General features: G+C 55.9%; 1 protein-coding gene across 1 annotated transcript; it reads right to left on the reverse strand.

Moving 5' to 3' along the window:
• Positions 1 to 830: 830 nt before the first annotated feature.
• On the reverse strand, positions 831 to 25,801 carry LOC144286244 (uncharacterized). The gene is made up of 3 exons (XM_077852450.1): positions 25,794 to 25,801; positions 24,466 to 25,137; positions 831 to 5,146 (listed from the first exon to the last, which is right to left on the reverse strand). Exons 1-3 carry the CDS (start codon positions 25,799 to 25,801, stop codon positions 4,930 to 4,932), a joined length of 897 nt encoding a protein of 298 aa, XP_077708576.1. The 3' UTR covers positions 831 to 4,929.
• Positions 25,802 to 27,144: the final 1,343 nt, after the last annotated feature.

The following is a 27,144-nucleotide window of genomic DNA, read 5'->3' on the forward strand; positions in this document are numbered from 1 at the left end:
CACCGTCCAAGCCCACTGGCAAGCCCTCAGCTTGGGACATAGGGACAGGGACACAGGTCCTGTCAGCCCCAGGACGGCGGCATGCACAAAATCAGACGCACGTACATGCACCGCAGGATCCTCCCCTCTGCTCCATTCTCCGGGGCCCAGGAGTCCAGGGCTGATTCAGCACTGACATCAGAGGATTCTAGAAGCAGCATGGCAAGCGGGGTCTCCAGGGTCTTGGCCATCAACCCATCTTACTGACCCTCTGGCAAACGCTGGGGCCTGGGCTTCCTGTTCCCCCTCCTCCATGAGGCCAGGGAGGACCAGCCTTGGGTCCTGGGAGAGGCAGACTCAGGAAGGGGGAGGCAGGAGGGAGCCGAAGGAAGGGGACGGCCTCCCCAGGAGCTGAGGGAGACCAGGGGATGGGCAAGCGGAGGACCCGGCCCTCCTGGGGCTCAGTGTGCAGTGCTGGGGGAGCAAGGGCAGCAACGAGGCTCCACGCTTTGAACACTGCGAGAGCTTTCCCCGCAAGTGAAGGAGGGTGAAGAGAGGGAGAGGGCACGGCCCCGCGACGGACAGCCCCCCAGGCCTCTCCGGCCACCGCGAAGGCCGCTTCCCGTTGACCAGGTCCCACCGCCGCCCCACCTCCCAACGGCGAGGGAGCAGGGGCCACAGCTCTGCTCCTCTTCCCAAACTCACCACAGTTTCAAAGCAACGGGGACAAGGGATCTCGAATTGTCAAGTCAGGAGACTCAAGTCACTGCAGATGCTCGTTATTTAAAAAAAAAAAAAATGCACAAAAGTACAAAGATGTTCATGACAGCCTTGGGGTGAGAAATGGAAACCCAAAGACCCAGCACTGGGGACATGCTGAGGCAACAATGGTCCACTGAGTCAGTGGTCCTCGTGCCACGAAGGATCGTGAACAAGGTACACTGTGACGTGGGTACGTCTCCTGTCGTGTAAAAGTGACGGAAGAATGGAAGGGACCCGCTACTGTGGCTCTGTCACATTGCTGTGATACGGATATCCGGTCGAGCGCGGCAAGGGGACCTCAGACATATTTCATCCCCAGGCCACTGCCAAGGGCTCGAATTTTCTGACACCGTTTCAACGTGTCCCTTGCGTGAAAATGAACAGTAACAGCCTCCGTGCTCCTCGCTGTCACGTTTACCTCCGTGACGTTTCCCATCACCTCCCCTCCTTTCGGGACAGGATTTGGAAGAGCTTTCCTGGAAGAGAAGCTCGGCCACCCCTACCACAAACGTGTTCGTGTGTATCCACGTGCACATACACACACACACGCACATGCACACACGTGCGCACACGCACTTGCATCCTGCAGGGCCACTTAGCAACTCTCAAGTCAGGGCAGTTGGTGGCACTTGGGGCCAGGCCATCAGTGCTGGGAGCACACAGCAGCTCTCCCCTTTCAAGGGCTGTTTGCTCAAGGCTCAGAGCTGCAGGGCAGGGCAGGGCTACAAACAGAGGAAGACTCTTCGATGCCCAGAAGGAATCCCTGTTTTCCATCCCCTCCCACACGTGCCCAGTGGTCCTTGGAGGATGGGAAGGCAGGAGGAGAGGGGGAGAGAGGGGTGCAGCCAACATGGGAACATGGACAGAGGGATCCCCCCGGCGACGCGGAGCAAGGCTGAGACTCCAGTTTCTCCTCCAACTGTGAAGATTTCCACACCCCACCTTGAACCTGGAAATCCACTTATGGGGACCAACGGTCCTTCGGTGGCAGCTGGGTGCCAGGCAGGCCCAAGAACATAACTGAAGAGTCTCCAGGTATCTCCAGGATGTGCAGCTCGAGAGGAGAAAAAAAAAAAGTGGAAAGCGGAGGCCAGGAATGCACCTGCACTTTGCATCTTACGACTGAAATGCCCAGTCTGACCGAAAGGTAAAATGGAGAAAAGGCGGTTTACAGGCCTCGTCTATATGAGACGAAGCCAAAGCCGGTGGTCGTCTGCTGGGTACTGCCATTCAGCAAACCGTGATCCTGGGGTTTTTTTGCAGGTATTATTCGGGCGAGGAAACAGAACAAGACGAGAGATGTCGGAACAGGAGAGAGAAAAGGAACACGAGAGGCTACGCTGGAAGGAGGATCAAACCACCTGCTGTGAGATCAGGACTCTCCAGGATGTAACGTGGGCCTGGAACAGGGGCCGGAAAGTACAAGCTGATGGCAAGGAGGCAGGATGCTGCAGAGAGGGCTGCCAAGTGCCAGGGGGTTCGGAGCAGCGAGTGCTTGGAACGGTGCTGGAGAACAGAAGGAAACCCACCGGAGCACCCCCGAGGGATGGCAGCTGGGAAAAGCATGGACTGTGTGGCCAGGGGTGCTTGAGGTGGGGGTGGGGGGCTTCCCCAACAGCCCACACCCACCTCGAGGTTGCCACCAGGCATCTACCCCCCTGCCTTCTCCCCCCGATGGCAGCAGCCACAGCCCTGCGGCCTCCCTGTGGCACATCTGTGGGCCACCGGCCTCGGAGCAAGGGCTTGGTCACCTGCTCTGGCCACACTGTGGCTTTGCCCCCTCTCCCCCTCCGGCCAGCCCGCACCCCCATGCCCTGGCTTCTGCATCCACTTCCTCCTGGCCGTTCCGAGCAGCAGCACCCCGGTTGCTCCCCTATCTGGAGCGGGTGCTACCGTCCACCCAGCCTCAAGCTGTCCACCTTGTATATTCCCTTCCCTGCCCCTTGGGGAGCCTCCGAGAACCAGACACCCCAGAATGTGCTGGCTGAATGAATAAATGGCTCCTCTCTGTCTCCCTGCCTCCTTGGATTGGGGCTGGGGAGGGAGGAAGGGAGGGAAAACCCTGAAAATACATCTAAATGGGAAATTTAGAAAATACATCTAAAATAAAAAAAATTTATTTTATTATTTTATTTTATTTATTTTATTTTATTATTTTATTTTATTATTTTATTATTTTATTTTATTTTATTATTATTTCTTTATTTTATTTTATTTTTATTTTTTATTTTTTATTTTTTATTTTTTATTTTTTATTTTTTTACCTTTGCATAGAACAGCCCTGAGAATCAGCCAGGGAAGAGAAAAATCAGCTGCAGCCATGGGGAGCGTCGGAGAGAGGAGGGAATTTGCCAACATCCTCCCAGATGCTCTCTGGGGAGCAGGAGCGAGGCCATGGGAGGGTCAAGTCCTTCCTGGCTGGGAGGAGGGTTGGCACAAGTTCCAATCTTCCACTTGCTTTAATTGCCAGGAAACAGAGCTTCTCCGTCTGTCATTATGACTTAATTAAGCCGAAACCGCCCGGAAGGAGGAAGCCAGGTCCATTAAAGCTGGCTGGCAAGGTGGGGTGTACAGCTTGGGAGCCCCCGGCGGGAGGCACAGAAGACAGGGCTCAGACCCCCAGGTGGGGCCCCCGTCCCTCCCAGCACACCCCCCAACCAGGTGCATGCTTCTGATCAACCCGTATTGGGGCCCGCAGTTAAGTCTGGGGACACACACACACACACACACACACACACACACACGACTCAACGAAAAGTCAGTGGTGGCCCCTTGGCCACTTCTCAGAACCCCCGAGTGAAGGAAGCCAGATGTCCTATGACTGCGTGGACACAAGATGCCCCCATAGGGCAAATTTGCAGAGCAGATGACCCAGGGCTGGCCAGGCAGCAGGAAATCTGGGCCCGTGTGAGGAGGGAGACAGAAATGTCTCGAAACTGCACTGTGGTGATGGTCACACGACTCTACCTATCGACTGAAGTTCACGGAGTCAGACCTTTACAGAGGATGAATTTTACTGGATTTAAGTTATTTCTCAATAAAGCTGTTCTTTTGTTTAAAGGTTGGTGTCCACGTAGGCGGCTCATAGGAAAGAATGAAGCTTCATGTTCGGAGCCACCACCTGCCCCCCAGGTGCCCAAGTCCCCCGCTGACGGTCGTGGGCTGCACAGACCGCAGGCTCCCAGGTCAGCTGTCTGACCTTGGGTGCGCTTCTGGGTTTTCTCAGCTGTAAAGTGAGGCTAATAATAGTCACCTGCAGGTGTAATGTCACCAGAAGGTGGCATGTCATACACACGCAAGTGCCACTTCAGTGCTTTTCCTTCCAAGTTAGCAGGTACTTAAAGAGATCTCTGCGGTGTGCCTGGCCCTGTGTCTGATGCTCCGGGCGACAGTCCTGTTAGAGAACGTGCTCTGGATTTTCAAGTTTGCCGCCTTGTAGATGCACTCAAAAGGCAACTCAAGGTAGCTGAGAATAAAACCTCGTAACCAAGGTCTAAGGAGTCAGGGCTGAAAAATCCAAAGGTCGAGCCACGGCCTGGAGGAGACGGGTCCCCAGGAGAGGCTCTCAGGGGAGCTGGGGGCCGAGCCGGCTCTGAACAGAGGCCGGAGCCTCAGGGAAGCACACGGCCTTCCAGTCCTGGTTTAAAATCCCCGCTCTGCCCCTCACCAGCCGTGACGGTGGGCAGGACAACACTGAACATCTCAAGCCACATCAGTAAAACCAGCTGCAGAGTGGAATCCCTCCCAACGTTGATGTCAGGAGCAGTGACGCTGCACGGGCAGAGCCCGACACGCAGTAGGTGCGCAGTTACCATCTGGCATCTGTGCCTTTAAGGAGAGGCAGCATGCGAGGGTCAAGGAGGCAGGGGGGAGGAGGAGGGAGGAGGGAGAGGGAGGACAAGAAAGGGGAGGGAGAAGAAGGAGGGAGGATGAGGGGGAGGAGGGAGGGAGGAGAAGGGAAGGGGAGGAGGGAAGGGGAGGAGGGAGAGGGAGGAGTTGGAGGGAGAGGAGGGAGAGGAAGAGGAGGGAGGATAAGGGGGGAGGGAGGAAGAGGGAGGAGGAAGAAGGAGGACCCCTTAAAACAGTGAAGGAGGCCCCCCCTAAGTGGGGCAGACTCCAAAAGATAGGGAAGACAAGACAATTTCCTTCAAGGCACAACGGGTCCCCCTCGGCACCGTCTCAGCCGCTTCATGAGGCGGATGCGTCGTCAGCAATGATGAAAACTGAGGGCGGCCCCCCAGGGTGGGGGCAGCGTGCCAGGCCCAGGGCTTGGGGCCTGCGGGGCCCGTGGGGGCTGGGCCGGGAGAAGAGCAGGGGAGAGCCCCCCCGAGCGAACCCCGTCCTCCTCGCACCACGCCGGCCTCTCGGTGACACGGGCAGGGACACGCTGGCTTCTCCAGGCCCTCTGTCAAACACAAAACATACTGATTTACTGATGCAAACTCTCCCGCAAGGTGATCTGCTGACAGGTGGCGGGAACCACACCGAGTGTCTGCGAGGGAGCACCCGCCTGTAGGGTCAACGGGGCCCCACGGGCCACCGGGTGACCCTGAGCAAGTCACTAGACCTTGCTGAGCCTTGGGCTCTGCTGCTGCAAACTGAGGACAAACAAAGCCCTTGCAAGGCTACGCAGCCTGGTGCTTGGAGCACGACGGCTGAGCCCAAGAGCTCATCTGGGGCCCCTCTCTGCATCTGACCTTGCTCCTTGGTAAAACCCAGATGATGGCTATGCCTTCCCAAGGGCCACCGTGAGGACCGTGAGCGTGCATGTCTGTGCAGCCACGTGTCTGAGCAAGCTTCCACGGGGGCCGATCTGGGCATGGGTGCCCGCGCACCTCACCGCGAGAGGCGCCTGAACACGGAACGAGCTAGTGTGTTAGCAAGTGCCCCGACCACCCAAGAGTGTCAGCACAGAGAACCGACGGCGCAGAAACTCCTCTCTCAGAACGGGGTGAACGGGCCCTGGTGCGATGCTGACCCCCTGCCTGCCCCCCGACGTGCCCCCTGCGAGGAGTGGCTCAGAGCCGAGTGTCCACACCTGCCACCAGGATTCTCCATCACGGCTCCCGCGGGCAGGTGGCTGGCAGTCCAGGTGACCCAGCTCCGGGCTCCTGGGGGGCCGTGAGGGCTGCCGTCCTGGGAACAAGACCCCTCAGCAGAGAAGGGGCTGTGCCACTCTCCCTCTCCCCGGGACTGCTGCACCTGTGGGCCCCACGAGCTGAGGTCTACAACCAGTTGGGGGTCTACAAGCCCCTGTGGCTAAAAACCAAGAGGTCGGGGTGCCTGGGTGGCTCAGTGCTTGAGCATCTGCCTTTGGCTCAGGGCGTGATCCTGGGGTCTAGGGATCGAGTCCCACATCAGGCTCCCTGCATGGAGCCTGCTTCTCCCTCTGCCCATGTCTCTGCCTCTCTCTGTGTGTCTCTGTGTCTCTCATGAATAAATAAATCAAAAAGAAAAAAAAAACAACCCCCAAAAGCAAGAAGGCATTAGTTAGAAACCAAAGTGAGTCACTGGGTTTGGGAAGACCCGTCCACAGAGGACAGCAGGGCGTCTGCAGAAAAGACGCAGCTGGGCAAGTGCACAGGGCTGGCCGTGGAGGGTCCGAGGCAGAAAGCACTGGAGCAGGAAGGTCTCTGCACGGCCCCCTGCCGCCCCCAGACACCCGAGGTCTCCGGCACTATAGTGAGGACAGGTGAAGGGCGCCCCACCCCTTGTCCCCACGTCCCCCAGGGCCTGCCTCCACTGGGAGGGCTTCTCTGCTCGGTCAGACCCCCCCCCCATTAGGCTCAGTGAAGGAAGCAGAACCGCAGCCCACCAGAAGCCCCCAAAGGAAGACAGAGCCCTCTCTCCATCCTCCCTCCCAAACCCCAGGGAGACTCTCATGCGGGATCTTCTCTCGGGCCACCCTCACGGAGCAGAGCAGATGAGGGATCGATTCCCCCAAATCTGGCCCAGAATGCAAACCATCAGGCCAGCCACCCCGCCAACTCCCACGCAGCTGGCCGTCCTCGCAGGGGCCCAGGACCCCGACACAGAGGCTGCAATCCGTCCGGCGCGGGAGTCCTCCTCGCACGCCCTCTCCCTGCCTCCCAGTCCCTCGCTCGCCCTGACCTTCCTAAACAAAGGTGCTTTTTTCCCCTGCTCCTCGGGGTCACCACATTTTCGTCAGACCTGTGCTTGTTTTCTTTCTGCTTGGGCCCATCTTGGCTTGCCTCCCCAGGCACCACCGTCCCCTGGAGACAAACCCCGTATTGTTTTCAGGGACCTAATAAATGACAACACTCTCCCACCCCCTGCCACTTACCCCACCAGCCCGCCCAGCTCCCCCTTTGCCCGGTGAAGCCTGCCTTGTACTACGTGTGGCCCTCCCCGCCGCCCCCCCTCCCACCCCGATGCAAGAACAGGAGGCTTATGTCCAGGGGAGAGCGAAACCTGCCCGGACTAAGGGCACCTCCCCAGCCGCGTGTCGTGCCGTGAAAGGTGCAGTCCAGGGAGAGGCCACGGGGGCGGGCAGCTCCAAAACTCAGCCCCCCGTCCTCCGGTTCAGGCCGAGAACCAACGGGAACACACAGACATGGCCCTTAACGGTGCGGATGATAAAACAGGAGGATGCGCGGTCCATTTTCCAAAATGCACCTCTCGTCACCCAGAAGGCTCCCTCGCCCGCTGAAAAAGTCAATGCCAGGAGGGATTAAACCGAGCACAGGCCGACTTTTTTCCTGGTCAAATTGTTGAGGTCGACCAGGCATGCTCTGGGAGGGTATGTGGGCGCCCAAGGAAGGTTGATCACCGGTTAAAAAAAAAAAAAAAAAAAAGGCTTCTGAGCTGCTTGAGTGTGGGCTGCGTCAAGTGTGCAAGAGCAATGAGCCAGTGACAGACACACATCATCCTGCTTGAACATAGACCCGCACGTGCGTTGTTCCAAGCCTCCAAAACAATCCCCAGAGCCTCCAGCCTTCCTTGGGTGTGAAAGAAGCCAGAAGGGGACAGCAGCCCCACCACCCTATGCCCTCAACCACGTGCTCTGAGCCCGGACCTCATGCTCGGTGCTGCCTCGTTGACCAAGCACCCAGCAGGGCCGACACAAGAGCTCAGCCACCCAGGAGACCGGCATCTTGACTTCTGACTCCCTACCCTTCCCTGCCGTTGGCCTGGCTGCCTGGGGCCAATGGGTTCTCGCATTTCCACTGGTGGCAAAGGTCCCACCCTCCTCTGGGCAGGGGTCGAGAGGTGGGATGACATCCTACCAGGGCAAGGGTGACCTGGGTCATGGGGAAATGTGCACGAAGAGCCAAGAGACAGGAGAGTCCGTGTGCACACCCAGGCACACAGGGCCGCGGGTATGCCCATCGTAAAACACGTGGTTGCATTATTTCTAGAGCAGGATGGACTCTGGGACACGTCCTGGTTCTCTGCCTACAACACAAGCCAAGGCTTAGAGAGGCACGGCAAGCTCTCCAAGATCTCCCTCCTGGGAGGCGGCAAGCTGATACAGAGACCCTGGACCCAAGACAACGTGCGCCCTCCTTTAGATGGCCCATCCGTAGACGGTGGCACCGAAACCTCTGTGCTCTACGTCCTGCAGTAAGTAGTTCCAAAACACTCACCTGTAGGAGATGAGGGCTCGCGTTGAGGCAAAGGTAAAGAAATAACCAGGGCACACCCACCAGCGCCGCTGCCCTGCCCGGAGTGACCCCGATCCCCCAGCCCCATCGGTGCTAGTTGTCACTGTGGTGTGAATGTTCCCTGGAGATTATTCTGGATCCCATGGCTGGTGGCGACTTCAGGCCGGTGATGCTCATTTTCTCCATCCAGTCCTGGGAGCCTGGTCCAGGAACACACCAGGGATGCAGAGGCCCACCCTCCGACTGTCCGAGATGGGGCTGTTGCTTCCCCTTCTTCCCCACCCCACCCGCGCCTGCTTCTGAGACCCACCCAGCCTCCTCTTGCAGGAAGTCCACCTGCAGAGCCCGGAGCTCCTGCTGTCTGTCCGCAGAAGGTCAGGTTCTCACCAAGGTGACCCCTCCATCACTTTAGTCCCAGCGATCCGGGGCAACTGTTGCCCTCCTGGTTCACACTGTAGGCAGCCTCAGCGGGGAACCAATGGCCCGTGGGCAAGGCAGGCTCTGCCACGAGGGGAAGGCCCAGGAGCCTCCGGCCCTGGGATGCGGGTCCCCTGATTGCCCTGGCAGCCGTGATTTGTGAACAGGGACCTCACCTGGGCCACGAAGCCCTGTTGGAAAGGCCTCTCCGGCTGCCGCTGCACCCCCACCCGGCCTCCCGCAGGCACCCACTCCTGGGGCGGGCAGACATGAGACACAGGCCACCTGGGAATTTCAGGAGCCGACCCTCCTGCCCTCCCCTCCTCTCACCCCGCCAACCCCCACCACCAGGGTCCACCACCCCGAGGAAAGAAAATGGGGAGACAGTCACAGATTTAGGGTTCAGGGGGGCGCTGGGAACGGGGTCAGGGATCCTCTCTCTCAAGACATTCGTGGGGAAGGTTCCTTCTCGACCACAGCTCCCTCCAGCAAGGGCCCTTAACTCAGCTTGTTTGCTGCAGCAGCCAGGTGGGCAGCAGAGGCTCCAGCCTCTCTGCTGTCTCCCCGCTAGGAGGGGGCACCCGTGCGAGACAAGCACTCCGAGGGCACGGGGTACAAGGGGTGCGAGAGGCTCTAACGCACAGCTTCGCTTTGCAGCGCTTCAGGAGCAGCTTTCCAGCCGGAGCCACGTAAAGGGAGCGAGGAACAGCAAAACCCAAACCAAAGCCAGGCCAGGAGGCGAGGGCCCGGCGGCACCAGCACCCTCATGCTGCTGTGACCCCGGCGCCCTCAGCTCCTCCCCTGCACCCCCTTGAGCTGTGCGGGGGGGGTCCTCCTGCTGGGCAGCGGGCAGAGGCTCGAGGCACAGACACTCCCTTGGTGATGGGAGGCCCGGCGCTGTCCTCTCGGCCTACGTCCCAGGTCTGCAGAGCACTCAGTAGCTGTTCAACTAACAAGACTCCAATTCCAACAACCAATCACGGAAACGTCTGGCTTACATGACTGAGTGAAAACATCTCGCCACGCACAACAAAGGCTACGCCCGAGTTATGGCAACGGCCACACGTGAGGGGCCGGGGGTGCCCGCAGACCCCCAGATGGGGTGCATGCACGCAACCTCGCCCAGATGTGCAGGCGCATGCACACAGCTGGGGCCTGGCCCACCAAGTGCACAAGCGTTGCCCTATCCAAATAGGCTGAAGAAAGAAACCAGGGATTCCTCTTGGCACAACCAAGGCGAATCCGCCCAAGGGTTTCTCGGGGCGCTGCAGGGGACAGCCAAGGTGGTTCCAGCAGAGTCACAGCCCACTGTCCCCTGCTGAGAGTCCCCCTAAAGATAAGCTGATAAGATAATGGCCCTGGAGGCTCTCCACTCCCCCCAGCCCAGCCCCACCACAGACCCCTCCTCTGTTTGCTCAGACCCCTGCTCTCAGCACAAAGTCCTTATTGGTCTCCCCGCAGGGGTGAAAATAAAGGGGGTTTTGTCCTTCTCCCCGCGGGTCTGAGTGAGTTTATCTGACGCTGCAGCGGGCTTTGTAAGCTGAGTGTCCCAGGATAAACGCTCCCTTAAGAGTTGCTTGGCTTGGGACAGAGGGACCCTCTCCAGAGGAGAATGGGGAGCTTGTTCCGATGGTCTTTTAATATGGGGGGCGGGGTGTCACGGAGGACAGGCCTCCAGCAGACTCTCACAGAAGGGTCTCTGTCCCGGGGCTACAATGCAGGGAATTCTTAAAGACACAGATGCAGAAAGGAAGAATGATTTTTTTTATTTTTTTTTCCTCCCCTCCTAGGAGGAGGGGAGGGTGAGGAGGGCGGGAAGGAAGAGGGGGTGTGGCGAGGACTTCTCCCTCCCAGAGCAATTCAGGTTATTACCAGGCAGCTCTGCCTCCAGGACAACAGAAATGCAAGCAGGGGGAGCAACCACTGCAGAGCAGGATTCTGGTGGTGGGGGGGGGGGGGGGGGGGGGGCTGTGAGCCCTGCAGCGGGGTCGGCCTCCCAAAGCCAGGTCGGGAACCCCCAGCAAACAGGAATCTCATGTTTTTTCTTAAGATTATATTTACTCATGAGAGACACAGAGAGAGAGGCAGAGACACAGGCAGAGGGAGAAGCAGGCTCCATGCAGGGAGCCCAATGCAGGACTCGATCTCAGGACCCCAGGATCACACCCGGAGCTGCAAGCAGATGCTCAACCACTAGGCCACCCCAGCGTCCCAGAAATCTTATTTTTACCGAAACGAAGGGCCTCCATTCCGTCGTCATACTAAGAGGATCAATCCCTCGAAGGCAGTTTGAGTCCAAATGTTGGCTGTGGAAAGCGGGGAGGCAGGACACCCCCAGGCCCTTCAATAAATAAAATTCTCTCCGGCCCCAGGGCGAGGGGGGTAATTTACTCCCCCCGTTGTTGTTGGTTTTTTTTTTAATAATAAATTTATTTTTTATTGGTATTCAATTTGCCAACATACAGAATAACACCCAGTGCTCATCCCTCGTTGTTTATTATGGCCCAAGGTCACCCTAGCTTACGTCTGAAGACATCCCAAACTATCATCACAAGTGATGTTTTATAAAGAAGGGCCCACGAGACGGCTGCGTGTTATTTCGCTTATAGTTTCACGGAGCCCTTGTCCAGGAAGCTGTGCGGTCCGTACGGCAGAAAGAGCTGGAGCGACGCGTCCGCCAAGAACAATCGGGCGTTTCTTCTTGCCCACCTTGCTCCCGCGCATCTGCCGAAGGCAGCAGGGGAGACAAGGAGACGCCTTCTATGCCGGGATTAATCAAGGAACCGAGTGTACACTCGAAGGTACACAGGCAGGAGGCTGAGGCCCCAAGATGTGGTAAAACCCGTCCAAAGCCACAAGGCAAATTAGTAAAACCAGCCCCCTTGCCGAAGCCACCAATTCTAGGCACAAGGGACGGAAGCGTGCAACGGCCAGGGCCACTTGGAGCAGAGACCTGTAACCCCTCCCCAAACCAAGATGCGTACCCATCTTCCCAACGCAACGTGTCTGGGGGGCCTTGCCAGTCCATGGGTGCAGCACCCAGGGCCACACACAAAGGGCAGAGTGGCGTGGGCCTCTGACCTGTCACCTCCCCAAGATATAAACTGCTTATACCAGAGTCGGCCTCAGGCCAGGTGCCGAAGGAGAAAAATCTGACTGTGCCGAAGGAGAAAAATCCACGTATGTGAACCAATCACCGGTACATGTTACATTGTCAGTCATGCAGACATGAGGGGAAGGGAAAGATTGGGTAAAAGCAAAAACAGAGAGTGAGTTTAACCCGAGGAATGACTGGACAGCAATATTGGATTCTAGGGTTCTTGCCCCCCCTCCCCGTGAGTGTCACTAAGTACAGGGAGAGGGACACAGCCCCTCGGGAAGGTAGTGACTAGCAGGTTGCAGGGAAGAGTGAGGGCTGAGTGAGACGAGCCCACTGCAGACCCCAGGAAGGAGGACCATCGGGGGCACCTCACTGCACCCCAGTGCTGTCTGTCCACTCAGGCCAACAGAGCTCGGGGGGCTGGTTACACTTGCCTGCACGTCCGAGGACACAGGCCACCTTCACATAGTCACCGCACTTAAGCCAATGGAAGCCCAATCTTGCGCTTCCCAAATCCTACCCTCTGCAGCCCAAGCTCTGGGCTTCCGAGAAGAAAACCCAAAGTGGACTGGAGCTCTGGACTAGAAAGTGGAATTTTTTTTCTCCCAAGTTATATCCAGCGACATTGGAGCAGAGAGACAATGGCAGCCGAAGCACATAGAGCCATGAACATGCTCTCCATTTCTGTAATGCTTGCACAGTTTTATTTTTTTTTAAGAATTTATTTATTTATTCATGAGAGACAGAGAGAGAGAGAGAGAGAGGCAGAGACACAGGCAGAGGGAGGAGCAGGCTCCATGCAGGGAGCCCGACATGGGACTCGATTCAGGGTCTCCAGGATCAGGCCCCGGGCCGAAGGCAGTGCTAAACCGCTGAGCCACCCTGGCTGCCCCTGTTTACACAGGTTTTGTTTTGTTTTTTGTTTTTTTTTTCACACAGGTTTTAAGCCAAGAAGAGGCAAGCAAAGAAGTGGGAGGAAGAATCCAAGATTCAGTCCACGCGATCCGCAAACTAGACACACCTCGACTGCCACCCCTCCCCAACCCCAAGGCCACACAGGCTCCATTCTCCACTTTCCCAATGACATCCTGTGAGCAAAGGACAGAGCACGTGGTGGCTAACGGGAGCGCGGCCCAGATGGCCAAGGGTCTCTCACCTGCCCTTAAACCCGGGCGGAGGTGACGTTGGCCCAGCCCTGGACGACTCTGTCCAGTTTCCAAGCACAACATCAGAAGGGCAGGCCGAGCCGCAGGTGTGGTGTGAAAGCTCAGCTCAGCTTTGAGCTCAAGGAGTAAAGCGCACAGAACACCATCCGGGGGATGAAGGGTCACAACCCTTCAACACAGCATTTCCATCGGAGGCCTCCATCGTGGGCCAGTCTGCCTCCCTGTCCCGCTCACACGTGTGCACCCAACCTCATAAGGTTCCTCTAGCGAGGATGCTAGACCACCCCTGAATCACCGCTCTAAATGCCAACGATCGCAGGAGATGGAAAATGCGACAGGACTCCACCTGGGCGGGCCGAGGCCTGAGCATCCCTCCCGGGATTTCAACAACACGGGGACTGATGACGTCGACGCACGCCCGGGACACGGGCATCTCCTAAGTGCACAGACTCAGGACAATACTGGAGGGAAATGCAGGGGTTTAAAAACGAAATAGACCTGCGTCCGGATCCCGACTCCACCCTTGCCAGTCGGGAGCTGGTGCGCAATGACTTGTAGCTCTTCCAGCGGGATTTTACACCTGCAGGGAGCAACGGGAGGATGGCAAGACAGGAGGGGGAAGGCGAGGAAAGGCCTGGAACCCGGGGAGCAGTTAGTGATCGTGTTTTCCTCGGGGTAACTCTAGATGAACCTTTCCATTAATTTGGTGTAAATTTGTTTTAACTCTTGACTTCACTGAGAAGGGAGAAGGAAACGCTGTTTTAAACTTGTCCGTGGTAAGGAGGAAGAGGGGAAGGATGAATCATCGCTATCGAGATGTTATCAAGTCCATGTGTGACTTTTGGCATTTTCCAAAAGAAGCTGGGACGCAAGCTGGCAGCCAGAAGCCAGGTGGATGCCGTCATGTGCCAACCTGGAAGCAGATCAAGGTTGGGCTCCAGGAGGGCAGGGTGACTTCGGACAAGTGACTTAACTCTTGGGAGTCTCAGCTTGCCCATCGATTAAATGGGGGCAATACTGAACGAAGCAGCTAGCACACGTCCTAGGACATGCATCACTTGAAGACACGACAATCACCCCTCTCCTCCACTGCACCACCCTTCCTAAAGAGGCTATTCACATTCCAGCTTCAGAGCAGAAATAATTTATCGCCATGATAATGAACCTTTTTCCTCGCAATAACAAATGAGGCCAGCTGGGAGCACCTGCCAGGACAGCATGGCTGCCTTTAAGAGCTCACACGACCCATGAGCATGAGTCACTGCTCCCCAGACAAAGCCTACCTGTGTAATGTGCGGACAAAGCAAGCAAGGAGGGCCCCCACCTGGAGCTCAACAGCCTGGAGAGCAAAGCCATCCCTCTAACACGGAGCCCCCAGAAGCTGGGCCACAAGCTGGCACCTGTACCTGTGAACACATTGGAGCCATCTACATCAGTCTACGTGTGTGGCTGCTCCAGGTCGAGCCCTCTGTCTGGTCTGACTGGGTGCTCAGTCTCCTCCCCAGGAGCTCAGCGAGAAGCCTGTACAAACCCACTAGCCCCTGTTCCCATCACTGGGCTTTTCACACCAGGAATAGGACAGGATTTGCCTCTGCCAGGTAGGCCAGGAGCAACATCCCTAGTCTGGAGGTGCTCAGAATGGGGGAAGGTGTTTTCCTTCATTTTAAAGGAATCTCAGGCAAGAGCTGCCATTCCAAGCATCAACTGGCTATGCAGGTAACAGCCCTTTCATGCAGGTAAATGAAAACCCAGCCGTGAGTGATCCCCTGCAAGGCTGGTCTTGGAGATCCCAGAGCCAAAGCCCTAGCTCCCTGATGGAGCAAGATGATGTCCCCTGAAAAAAAACAGACTCTCGGGTTCAGAGACTCAGAGGAGGGAAGAACTGGTAAGGTTCATCCATTTGCCACCTGTCACTGAGCATTACCATACCTTTCCACCCTCCTAGGTCCCTAGCTAGACAGTGGGAAACACAATCAATTCCCTGCCCACCATTCATTCTGGTGGATTATCCACTGGTCCAATTCATTCGTAGCAAATCTGATATTTCTCTGTATCCCGCCCTGCTCCTAAGGCCCTAATTTCCGTCTGCACATCCCAGTGGCTCTGGGGAGGGAAGCTGCCTCGACCCACAGATCAGCTGTGAGGCATGTGACCAAGGACAGCTAATCAGGGCATCCCACCTCTTGGCACACGGATGGATCACCTCCCAGGGGTGAGCTCCCACAGGGTCAGCCCTCTGGAAAGCTGCGATCAAGGCATTCTCTTACTCTGGGTCTGTGGAGGCAGGGGTCTGCAAATACTCCTGCCATTCTGCTTCTACTGGGAAAGTAAAACACAAGAATGAAACGAATTGGAGAAGAGCACCTAGGTGGCCCAGTGGCTGAGCGTCTGCCTTTGGCTCAGGTCGTGATCCCAGGGTCCTGGGATCGAGTCCTGCATCAGGCTCCTTGCAGGGATCCTGCTTCTCCCTCTGCCTGTGTCTCTGCCTCTCTCTGTGTGTCTCTCATAAATAAATACATAAAATCTTGAAAACAGATAAAAAAGGAAAAAAAAAGAATTGGAAAAAAAAAAAACCAGAGAGCCCAATCACCCCCCAAATCACCCAAAAGCATAATGCATAGACTCTCCAGTCAAATTAACAACCCAAAACTTGATTATTTAAGCCCATTAGAATTGGTTTCTCTGCAATTTGCAACCAAAATCACTCAACCTAAAAATAGATTCGTTTTTTAATGAATGAGGAATAGAGCCCAGAGGGGCCCGGTGACTCATACAATGTCACAAAGATGTTGGTGACCGGGCCAGGATGGGACCCCAGGGTTGGGCACGTGTTAAGACCCGAGTCTGAACCACGGCTCCATCCTGCAAAGCTCTGGCGTCTTAAGGACATTGCTTAAAGTCTCTAAACCTTTTAAACCTCTGATGTCAGAGATGATGATGCCCACCCACAAGCAGGCCTATGAGGATGAAGAAAGAGACGCTGGAGCCATCTGCTCCCAGCCTGCAGAAGGCGGGCTTCTCTCTCCTTCCCGACGTAACACTGCTGCTCTGGCAGCCGGCACGGGTTGGCGGCTGTATTTGTTGAACCCTCATCCAGGGAGGCAGAAGGAACAGGGCAAAGGCCTGCTTTAGGGCACAGGTGATATCAAATGGCCATTCTGACCACCACCCATGAAGGCAGCCACACAGGCATCTTCCCCAAGTCATCTTCCCCTACAGACAGATGCCAGGATGACCAGGACAGAGAGAAAGAATCTGGAAACGAGGAAAGGCTTTAATTCAAGTACAACATGAGGCGGGTGGAGGAGGAGGACAGGATACAAACAGGTCAGTGGAAAGTGACCAGAAAACAATTCCGGGAAAGGCGGAAAAGCCCAGTGGCCAGGGTGGAATTAGAAACTGGGACCATCTCAGCTCTTTGGTTAACCACATTCCTGGTTTCTACTAAAGAAATTTAATTAAAAACCCAAACATCTAAATTTCCCAGCTGGCTTGCCAGGGGCCACGGATGCCCTCAGATTCAGAGAAGCCTCCGCCAGGGTGACCCTGGGGCCACTAGACGTGTCCTGTGTGAAGTCAGAGGAGGAAGGGGTCACAGGCCGGGGCCGGGGTGGGGCGATGCCATAGGCAGGCACCTCCTCCCTTTCCCTCCGAGAGAGAAGAAAGCCTCCTCCTCGAGCTTGGGAGCACCCTGTTCTTTCACCCCATCCACAGGAGTAAGAACTTTGGTTCTTGTTGCTTCGTTTTAAAAAATAAAAAGAAACATCAGAATGGAAAAAAAAAAAATTGAAATGAACTAGAACCACATTCATGATGCTTCCAGGGACACGAGGTCGCTTTCTGTCTGCAGACACAATCGGTCCCCAGGCCACTAAGACCACTTCCTGCAAACACCTAACCCCCGCTGAGGCTGGATGCACGCTGGGGATGTCCAATAACCAGCCGGAAAAGAGTGAGCTTTGGGGGATCACACACAGTTTCAGGAAAAAAAACCCGAAGAGGGAGCTGGGCAGCTGGGCATTCTGACCCAGCCTCGAACCAGGGCTCTCCACGGGAGCCGAGACGGAGATCTATCACGGCACCACGGTGCTCCAAAAGATGTTTCTTAACCCATGTGGCTGTGCAGAAGAGTTTCATAGAAAAGTTAATTTTTTTTTCCCAAAAACAAAACAAAACAAAAAACCACGGCCAGCAAACTTCATATATGAAATCTGGCCACCTAAAGAAGGCTCCCCCTGGAGTTCCCTCCAATGGAGACACCAATCTCCATCTTCCCAGCACCCACCCCCACCCCCATTGTACCAACACTTCCAAAATCCTCCCTGTGCACGGTGTGTGCCAGGTGAGGAGTCAGGAGCTGGCTCCTCTGGGTCAGTGTCCACCTCCGGCACATCCTTCCCTCACCTGTGCCTTGATAACCTCTTCCGTAAAATGGGGAGGACACCTGGCTGTTTCGCCGGGTTGGGGGTGGTACCAGACGCGACAGGGACACAAAACCACTTGTAAAAACTCCCATGGCAAATAATCAGGATGGAAAGAACTCACTAGATCATCAATCCTTTTAATGCACAAAGCCGACTTGGGCCGAGCGCTGCCCACGTAAACCCCACTGCTCCTCATTTCCCCGGGGTGCTTAGCTCCCAGGGAAGATTCTCCCTGGGAGAGAAAAGGAGATCCACAGGCATCCCCGAGTGTAAAACCAGGGTGGGAAACATTCTCACCGTGGGGGTCGACCTGCCTTTATAATTAAAGTGCCACTTCACACTCGGTGGGATGGCTGTGATCAAAAACAAAAGCCAGGGAGTGAGTGGGGAAATCCAAACTTTTCTGCCTCACTGCTGGTGGAATGTGAAATTCTGCAGCTGCTTTGGAAAACAATCCGATGGTTTCTCAAAAAAAAAAAAAAAAGAAAAAAAAAAGTAAAAGAAAAAAATCACACATGAGATGACCCTAGAGTCCAGCAACCCCACTTCTGGGCATAGGCACAGAAGACCTGAAAGCGGGGACACCAACAGGTTATTTGCACACCCATGGTCAGGGCGGCAGTGGTCACAGTGGCCACGAGGCGGAAGCAAATCCAAGTGCCCATCGATGGACGGGTGGATAAACAAAATGCGGTCTCCGCACGGTGGGAAGGTTTTAAGCTTTAAAATGGGAAAGAATTGGGACACCTGTTACAACATGGGCCAACCTGGGGGACGTGATGCTCAGTGACGTAAGGCAGACACGGGAAGGACAAATGCTCGGTCCCCGCACTTCCGCAAGGTCCCTATCGATGGAGACACCAGAATGGTGGCCGCTGGGGTGTGAGACAGGGGGACAGGGAGTTGGTGTTGGGAGGGCAGAGAGTCTCGGTCGGGGTCGGGGCTGCTCACCAAGCTCTGGAGACAGATGGATGGTGGCAGGACGGAGAGGCAGCGTGAGCGCCGTTAATCACACCCATAAGAAATGGTTACCCTGGTAAAATCTGCCACCATAACAAACAAAAGGTGAAAAATGTTTAAATTAGCTAAGGGAGGGGGACGCCTGGGTGGCTCAGTGGTTGAGTGTCTGCCTTCGGCCCAGGGCGTGATCCCGGGGTCCCGGGATCGAGTCCTGCATCGGGCTCCTTGCAGGGATCCTGCTTCTCCCTCTGCCTCTGTCTCTGCCTCTCTCATGAATAAATACATAAAATCTTTAAAAAAAAAATGAGCTAAGACAGGAAGGGAGGACAGCCGAAACAGTCATGGTCCCGGGAGCTCCTGAGGCCTTCACCCACACGCTGAAGGTTGGGCCCCCGAAGGCCAGGCTCTCGGAGACCCTCCCTTCCACACCCAAGAAGCGCCGCAGAACCTTCCTCCGCAAAGTCAGCGAAATCAAGCGCTTCCCGCCAACCCGAAGGCCACGGGAGAAGGCGGCAAGGGGCTGCGGCAGTGTCCAAGGAGGCGTCCAGCAGGCACTCAGCACCTGCAGAAGTTGGGAGGGAGGCAGGGCGTGTGCTGGCGAATGACGGGCCACGCGCCGACGGTGAGGGTAATGGGACAGGACGGTCCCTCGGTGGCTCCAGCCGGGCGCGGGCTGACACGGGGGATCTCGGGCCGGCGGAGACGCTCCGTCCTGCCCCGTCCCTCTCAGGCTTCCCGGCCAGCCCAAGGAAAGCACAGACCACTCTAAAGTGGGACAAGGTCACCCTGCAGGACATGCAAGGGGGTGGAGACCACACCACCAGCTCCCGTAAGGGCCATTTCCCAAACGATGGTGGGGCCTGGCGAGGCGGTGGGCCAGGAGGGTTGGGGGGGGGGGGGGGAAGCTCACAGACCCCAGGGGGAGACTGAAGGTCTGACTCATCTCTACGGACCCAGAACGTTATCATCCGTCCCAACGCAGCCACTTCTGTCTCAACCAACTGCAAAAAAAACACCTGGTTTCGAGATTTCTATGTGAAAACCTGTACCAACAAACCAAATGCGGGAGGAGGCGATGATTCACATCACAAACAGAATGCTTAGACAGAAACCAGCCTTTTCAGCATTCCTGCGCTTGGATGCTTCCTCCAGGCCTTTCGCATGTCATGTGACCGACCACGATTGGTTCCCTACAGACCTTTCTCCAGGTGCAAACCTAGTCCGCAAAGCACGTGATTCTGAACAGGGCGTCTCTAGCCAACGACACGGATCAAAGTGAGCACATTCGTCCAGGACCTTTGTCTTGCTCGTGGAAAGTGAGCTGGGAGCATGTGCCACATGAAGAACGGGGGCTACCTGGCCGCGGAGGACCCCGACCAGCTCCGTGGGGACGGTGGACATTGCCTAAGACGACAACGTCCAGAAACAGGAGGAGCAGTGGTCTGCGTGGGCCCGACTAACAGAAGCAGCGGGAAGCTGCCTATCGCGGGGCCTCTTCTTCCAAGTTCCCCGGGAACTCGCAAACCCAGGGGTAGAGCCTGCAGATCTAAGTCGTCCCCAAAACCCACAACTGCCCAACCTTTATCATCCAAACACAGCCATTCCTGTCCTAACCAAGCACAAAGGATACCTGATTGCCAAGACTCAGATTTCAAAAGATGTACCTACAAACCAAATAAGTGCACGTGAGGGCCCCAGCCCGGTGGAGGTAGGCCTGGAAGGCTTCCTGGAAGAGAGAAAAGATGGTTTTATGGCTGGGTAAGCTTCAGCGGGGAGGAAAGTCTCAATGCAGGGTTTTGCTGGCCAAGAAATCAGTCAACACCCTGATCCTTAAAGTGTCCATCTGTACTGGAATGGCCTGGGGAGCCTGTCAAAAATGCAGACCCCCAGCCCCCACACATACCCAAACAGAGCCTCTAAGGCAGGGGAGGGCAGGATGGCTGCTGAGTGCTCATGAAGAGTACTCCTTCTTCTCAAGTTCCCCAGGCAATCCGTTCTCGTGCAAACCACAACTTGGGGAGACTGGGGGAGCGGCCCAGCGAACAGTCTGGACCGGGCCCACGTCCAGCTAGGGGACAGCAGAGGCTCCTGAGAAGGGAGGGCCCACAAGGAGTCACTGAGGAGAGGGACAAGGCAGGTGTAGACAGAAGAAGCTGTTCCAGAAGTAGAGGCAACATCCCCAGCCCGTCTCCCACCAAGACTTCCTGTTATGCTCCTCGCTGAGCTGCCGGGTTACGGAAACCGTCTGGGCCCGTGTGTGCGCACCGGGGATGGTGGGGGGGGGGGGGGGACGGGGAAGGAGAGGATGAGTATCCTCCAGAGCTCAGGAGGTCTAATAGGAAGGCGGGAAGGGCTTCAAAGAGGAGGAGAAACATCCACGCTAGGCGACCAGACCCCCAACAACACCCCCAAAACTCTCTCTGGACAACTGAAGTCTGTTGTGTGGAGACTCAAGTAACTCAAAACTTCCTGATCCCGAACAAACATCACCTCCACTCGCTCTGGGCAGCCGCCCCCAGCAGGAGGGGACGGCCCTAACTCGAGCATACGTAGGCTGTTGACGACACTGAGGCTAACGTGGTCTCTGCTGGAGGCGCAGAAGGGCCTCTGCCGTGGGCTTCCTCACTGAACGCAGGTCTTCCTTCTCTCATGCAAGGACACTCGGGCCTCCATCCACATCAGCCACTTCCAAAACCCCTTCGGGCTGGCTCTCCGCAGCCCTCTTGGGTGAAAGAAGCCCCCTAAAGAAAAGGGGGATCACTCCCTGGCCCTTGGGGCTGGGCAATCCCCAAAATCCAGTCCGAGGTAAGAGTAGAACCCATTGTTCCTTCAAACCTGCCAAGATAACCAGGAAACACGGCCTCTGCTGGGTCTGCACACTTAGCAGCCCGGCACACCTGCTACTCGGGCCGGCGTGAGTCACCCACACAGGCATTGCACGCCGGACTTGTCAGCAGCGGATTCGGTGCTTGGCGGCTCGCTCTCACGCACACCGGATGTCATCCATCCACCTACCCCTTGGAAGACGTGTCCGGACAGATCAGGCTATAACCCAATTTTTACTCAACGACTCACTCCCAGTGGAGGTGTCGGGGGAAGGAAGGAGGGGTACACAGAGAAGTTTCCTGCCATTCCCGGCGGGGGCTCCCCTTTCCTCTGGGCCCCGTCGGGTCTCAGCGGCTCCGCTGGCCATAAATAGGGAGGGACGAGGGGCAAGTCAACCTGGGCAAGAAAGTGGAAGAAGTCTCGACTCAAAAACCTTCTCCGGAATAAAGACGCTCTGCTGAGCTGAATAAGGCCTAGTGTTCTCCTGTACAGCGCAGCGTCCACAGTTAACAATACTGCATTGTACACTTAAACATTTGCTAAGAGGGAAGATCTTCTGGTAAGTGCTCTTATCAACAAAATAATAATGATAATAAAGAGGGTGGGAGGGAACTTTTGGAGGCCACGCAGGTTTATGGCCTAGGCTGTGGTCAGGGTCTCACGGTGTACACTCATTACCGAGCTCATCAAGTTGTATACGTTAAATTCGCACAGCTTTGTGTATGTCAATCACACCTCAATAAAATGGTTTAGGAAAAAAAAACAAAGAGGAAGAAGAGCATCTCCTGAATCCCTCTCAACTCCCGCTTTTTTTTGTTACGTCAGAATTTTCTGCAATGCAAGATTCTGAATCGGCTCCTGAGCCCGGTAAAGGACATCAGCGGGACCTTAGGAGAAATCGGAATAAGGCCCAAAGAGGAGTTCAAAGTAGTCTGTGAATGTTAATCCCCTGGCTCTGACCACCTCGCTGTGGGTATGAAAAATGTTAACATTCAGGGAAGCTGGGTAAAGAGTATAGGGGAACTCCGTGTACTATTTTTGTGACTTTCCTGTAAATCTAGATCTCTATCAAAATCAAAAGTGAATTCTTTAAAAAAAAAAAAAAAAAAGGACAGCAGTTTTAATCCAGCCGCCTACTAAATCTTCACCTGTGGCCTTGCTAAAATAATTTACAAGGTAGTCGTGGACGCAAAGCATAAGTTACTCTCATGCCAATGCTGGCCTCAGGAAAACCGAAATGAACGAAACACTGCATTTACTCAGCAAGTGTCTTCCCAGCGCCCACTGTCTTCTGGCTCCCAGGTGCCAGAAGGTGTGTCACGGATTAAGTGGGGATCTCTTCCTCCAAGCCCAGCTCCGAAATGTCCACCCAGAGGGGCATTTCTCCAGCTTCAGACATGACTCTGACTTAAAGCAAAGACAGTGATTTCTGGTAATTTTCCAAAGGAAATAATCCAAAGGGTGGACAAAGCTTTGTGTAGAAAAGATGCTCACCGAGGCTCTACTTCTAAGGGTAAACATCTAGAAATACCTTCGTGTCCAACAAGAGGGGAATTGTCAGATTAGGATTTGATGCCGGCAGAGGAATACAGCCATTACCTGGGGAACTGTTCAAGCAAAATCGAGAGGAAAAAAGCAGTAAACAAAGTGTATACATTGCAGGGCTTCAGCAATGAGGAAATGCATCAAACTGCCAGCACTACTGGAACTGAGTATTTTTTTCCTGCTTTTTACACTTTTTTTGTGGTTTTCTTTTACATTTTAAAGACTTTTTAAAATTTATTCACTTGAGAGAGAGAGAGAGAGAAAGGCAGACAGAGCCCCAGCAGGGGGAGAGGCAGAGGAATAGGGAGAAGCAGACCCCACACTGAGCAGGGAGCCCGATGTGGGGCTCGATCCCAGGACCCCGAGATCATGACCTGAGCTGAAGGCAGACCCTTCAGCGACGGAGCCACCCAAGCCCTCCAAAGAAGAGAGAGAACACGGAATACTTTTAAAATCGAGTGAGGTGCAGAGGTGGAGCTGTGCGTGAATGGTGGGACAGTTTAATATTTCCTCTCTGGGGGCGGCAGGAGGCTGCCAGGGGGAGAGGGTGGGTATAAAGGCCACAGGAAAAGGTGCTGCGTCAACCTGAGCATTTCCAGGGACCTGGGTGCAGCCAGAGGCACAGGCTCCAGGGGGGAGGGGACAATACTAACACAGACCACCTCTTCTCCTCCTGCGGTGCCTGGCCCTCCCTCCTTCCCCCCACCCCCAGCAGGTGCTCACTGGAGGCACAGCACCTGAGAACACCCCCAGGGAGGCCCCCTTGACAGCTTCCAGAAGTTGTCTTTGCAGGAGGGACTTCTGGGCTGGAAATGGATCATCAGGGACAGGCTGCCAAGGTTGGGGGGGGGGGGAGTGAATCCCACATCTGGGAAAGCATCACCAGGAAGCCCATCTTCCGGGTTGGGGGGGGGGGTGTCCTGGAGTTGAGCCCTAGTGGCAAGGAGGGAGAAGGTAAAGGAGACCCCCGCTTCTCTGCACATCAAGACGGACTAGCTCAGTCATTCATTCAACAAACATCTATTGGGTCGCCCACTCAGTGACAGGCACGGGAGCTGCCCCAAACCGTGGCCTGGGCGGCCGACACAAAAGGACAAGGAGAGGATGCGGCTATAGATTAAAACTGGTTTGCTTTTAGCTCAGGGTTCAAGACTAAGCCCCCTCCCCACGCTGACCTGGAACCCGGTGCATGCACGGCGGACGGTGGACGCGGTGCCCCGGGATCCTGCCGTCTCCCATCCTTCGGGAAGCCTTGCCCACAGCACCCTGGGTGGGTGGCCCTGCAGTTAAGCCGCTCACCCAAGGCCCGGCCACAGGGACCTGGGGAGACGCCGCAGCCCCCACGCAGCCCGCCGCAGTCTGGGTCGGCGAGGCGGCAGCGCTCCCTCCCGGGGTAACGGGCCCCGGGGCGGCCACGAGGGCGGAGGTTAGGGCGACGGGCCCCCCACCCCCACCCCCACCCCGGCGGAGGGTCTGTCCCGCGGGGGGCCGCCCGGAGGGGGGCCGAGGGGATGTCTCTGCGGAGATGTCAGTGCGAGAGCAGAAATTTCCGTGCAAACCCCAAGAGCTCCAGAAAGCGGCGCGGGGGGGGGGGGGGGGGGGGGAGGCGGGGAGAGAGGAGCGCACCAAACCCCCTCCCTCGAAACGCAGGGAACACTTACCTGCCAGGTATGCGCCCCGACTGCCAGGTGGAAGGAAGCAAGCCCAGGACGCAGACGAGGTCGCGGGGGTGGGGGTCGTCTGAGCCCGGCTGATGCACACCAAGTAATCCACGGTGGGGGGTCCGGAGCCCCTCGCCCCATTCCCCGCACTTTCCACCCGAGGCCAGCCCCGGGCTGCGCGCTCCGGCCGCGCGGAGATGGCGGGAGCTCGCCGCGGGGGTTCCCAAGTGCCGCGTCCCGGAGCTCCAGGGCGCGCAGCCCCGACGCCGCGCCTCGCCTTTCTTTGCTGCGCAACGCCGGCGCGAGCCCGAGGTCCCCGCCGGCATCCCCTCTGCAGGCCCGGACAGCGCCCGGGGCAGCTCGGCCCGCGGCCCGGAGCTCGTAGGTGCGCGGGGCCGGGGAGGCGGAGGGAGAAGCGCGGAGCGGCGGGCGGGCGAGCGGGCGAGCGGGCGAGCAGCAGCCTCCTCCGGCCCCGGCAGCCCCGCGCGCGCCCGCGCCGCCTCCGCGCTCTGCCCGCCGCCGGGCCATTCGGCCCTTATATACCAGCCGGCCCGGGGCGTGGCCGGGGCGTGGCCGAGGCGGGTGGGGGCGTGGTCTGGGCGTGGCCTGAGCGGGGCAGCCAGGGAGCCGCACTGCTTCCTGGGAACTGTAGTTCCCTCCACCCCATCCCAGCTAGTGCACAACAGCTGTCGGCATGGTTGCCGCTCGCCCTCAACAGCGGTGCCCCCTTGCGCCCTCCCTTCGCAGGGAAGGCTGGGATTCCCGCCTCGCTGTCAACTCCGTTAGATCTAGGCTGGTCCTTGATGCACAAGGTGGGGGACCTCAAGCCCCCTAAACGCCTCCCGCGATGACAAGCCTGGAGTCAGACAAACCGAGCTAGGTTGCAGTCCCAGCCTGCCATGAACCGCCCGTGTGACCTTCAAGGAAGCGTGTGACCTGCGAGGCTGCAGAAACTGAAGTCTGATCAAGAGCATGGCAGCTCCTCAGATTCTTCATCGGAAGCAAAGGATATTAGAGTTTGCTTCCACCGGGTTGTAGAGGGAGGTGACCCCTGCACAACGCGGCCTGATCTCTCCGCCTCTAACACGAACTGTAATTCTCTAACGCTTGTTAAGTGCTGGGCAATTTTGGTTTCGGGGTTCCGCTCCTGCAAACCAAATGCCACCTTGGGACCCTCCTAGAATAAAATTCTGGAGCTGCCATGGCCTTCATCAGGCTTCAGTTTCTGCAGCCTTCTCCTGGTGTATGGGACACCTGAGCAGCTGCACACCCTGGGAGCCAAAGGCGGAGTCTTCCCTCAAGGAGCGCACAGTCAAGTGAGAGGCGACAGCGACATCGCAGTAACTATGTGGACACGCAAGGGGCTGTATGGACCAGGGCACCTAACTGTGCATGGTGGGGGGGCATGCCAAGGCAGCCAGAGGGCTGGTGTCTGAGTGGAATCTGGAAGGAATGGGTAGGAAGTAGCCAAAGAGACACGAAACAACAAAGGCAGGCAGACAGCTGGCTGTGCGGAGAAACTGTGAGGGTATAAAAGAAGAAAACGGGGAGGGAGACTCACTGCAGAGGAGGGGAAGGGTCTTGTATTAATTTCCTAGGGCTGCTGTACAAACTGGGTGGCTTAGAGTGACAGATGTTTATCATCTCAGAGTCCTGGAGGATTGTTACAGTTTTGCATACGTGGGTTCCTATCCACACACATTCCTCCAGACAATGACCCCCCAGCAGTAATGAGCATTAGATCTGTGGTTTGTTTCTCATACCGCTGTCCAATAAGAGGAACCAGGGCTCCTCAGAGAAATGGCTGGTTTTAGGATTGGGGTAGGAAATATACAAGATGAGCCTGGAGCATCTGGAGTGCCAGAAAGTAAGAAAGTGTGAACACACACACACACGTGCACATGTATACACACACACCCTCACATACAAGGATAAGGGTGCATCAAAGGCATACAGAATCCAACTGAAGTTATTCCTATAATATCCAAAGTCGGGAAACAATCTGAGTAACAAACTAAGTATAGTCGCAGTGGATTTTAACCCAAAGTAAAAAAATAAATGTTCATGAATCTATCTTGATATAGATAATTGAATAACTAAATATATGAGGGGAAAATAAACAAATCTGTGCTGAAGAATTCCAAAAATTTATGCAGGTATTTTTGCCCTCAAGGAAGTAGAGCATAACTTTCCACAGTAGTGTAGGCTGCCCATAGTGACTGACTTTCTTTCTTTCTTTCTTTCTTTCTTTCTTTCTTTCTTTCTTTGTCACCCCCACCCTTTCAAGAGTAAAGTATGGATGGGGGGAGTGGTTGTCAACTCCTCATCATCTAATCAAGAGTAGTATTCTAGCGGAGGGACAATCTACAAAATACCTGATCGGGATGCCTCAAAAATGTCAAGGCCATCAAAAAAATGTTAAGATCATCAAAAACAGGGAAAGTCTGAGGAAGTGTCACAGCTCAGAGGAGCCCAAGGGGACATCCTGGCCCAGAAAAAAAGGATATTAGATCAAAACTAAGAAAATCTGAATAAAGTGTAGAGTTCATTCAATACTGTATCAATACTGAGTCACTAATCGTTACAAGTACACCACATTAATTAAAGATGTTAATATGGGGACTGGATGTGAGGTATATGGAACTCCTGGTATTATTTTTGTTCTGGAAGTCTATTCTA

The sequence above is a fragment of the Canis aureus genome, chromosome 16 (genome assembly GCF_053574225.1).
Source record: "Canis aureus isolate CA01 chromosome 16, VMU_Caureus_v.1.0, whole genome shotgun sequence".
Classification (NCBI taxonomy): Eukaryota; Metazoa; Chordata; class Mammalia; order Carnivora; family Canidae; genus Canis; species Canis aureus.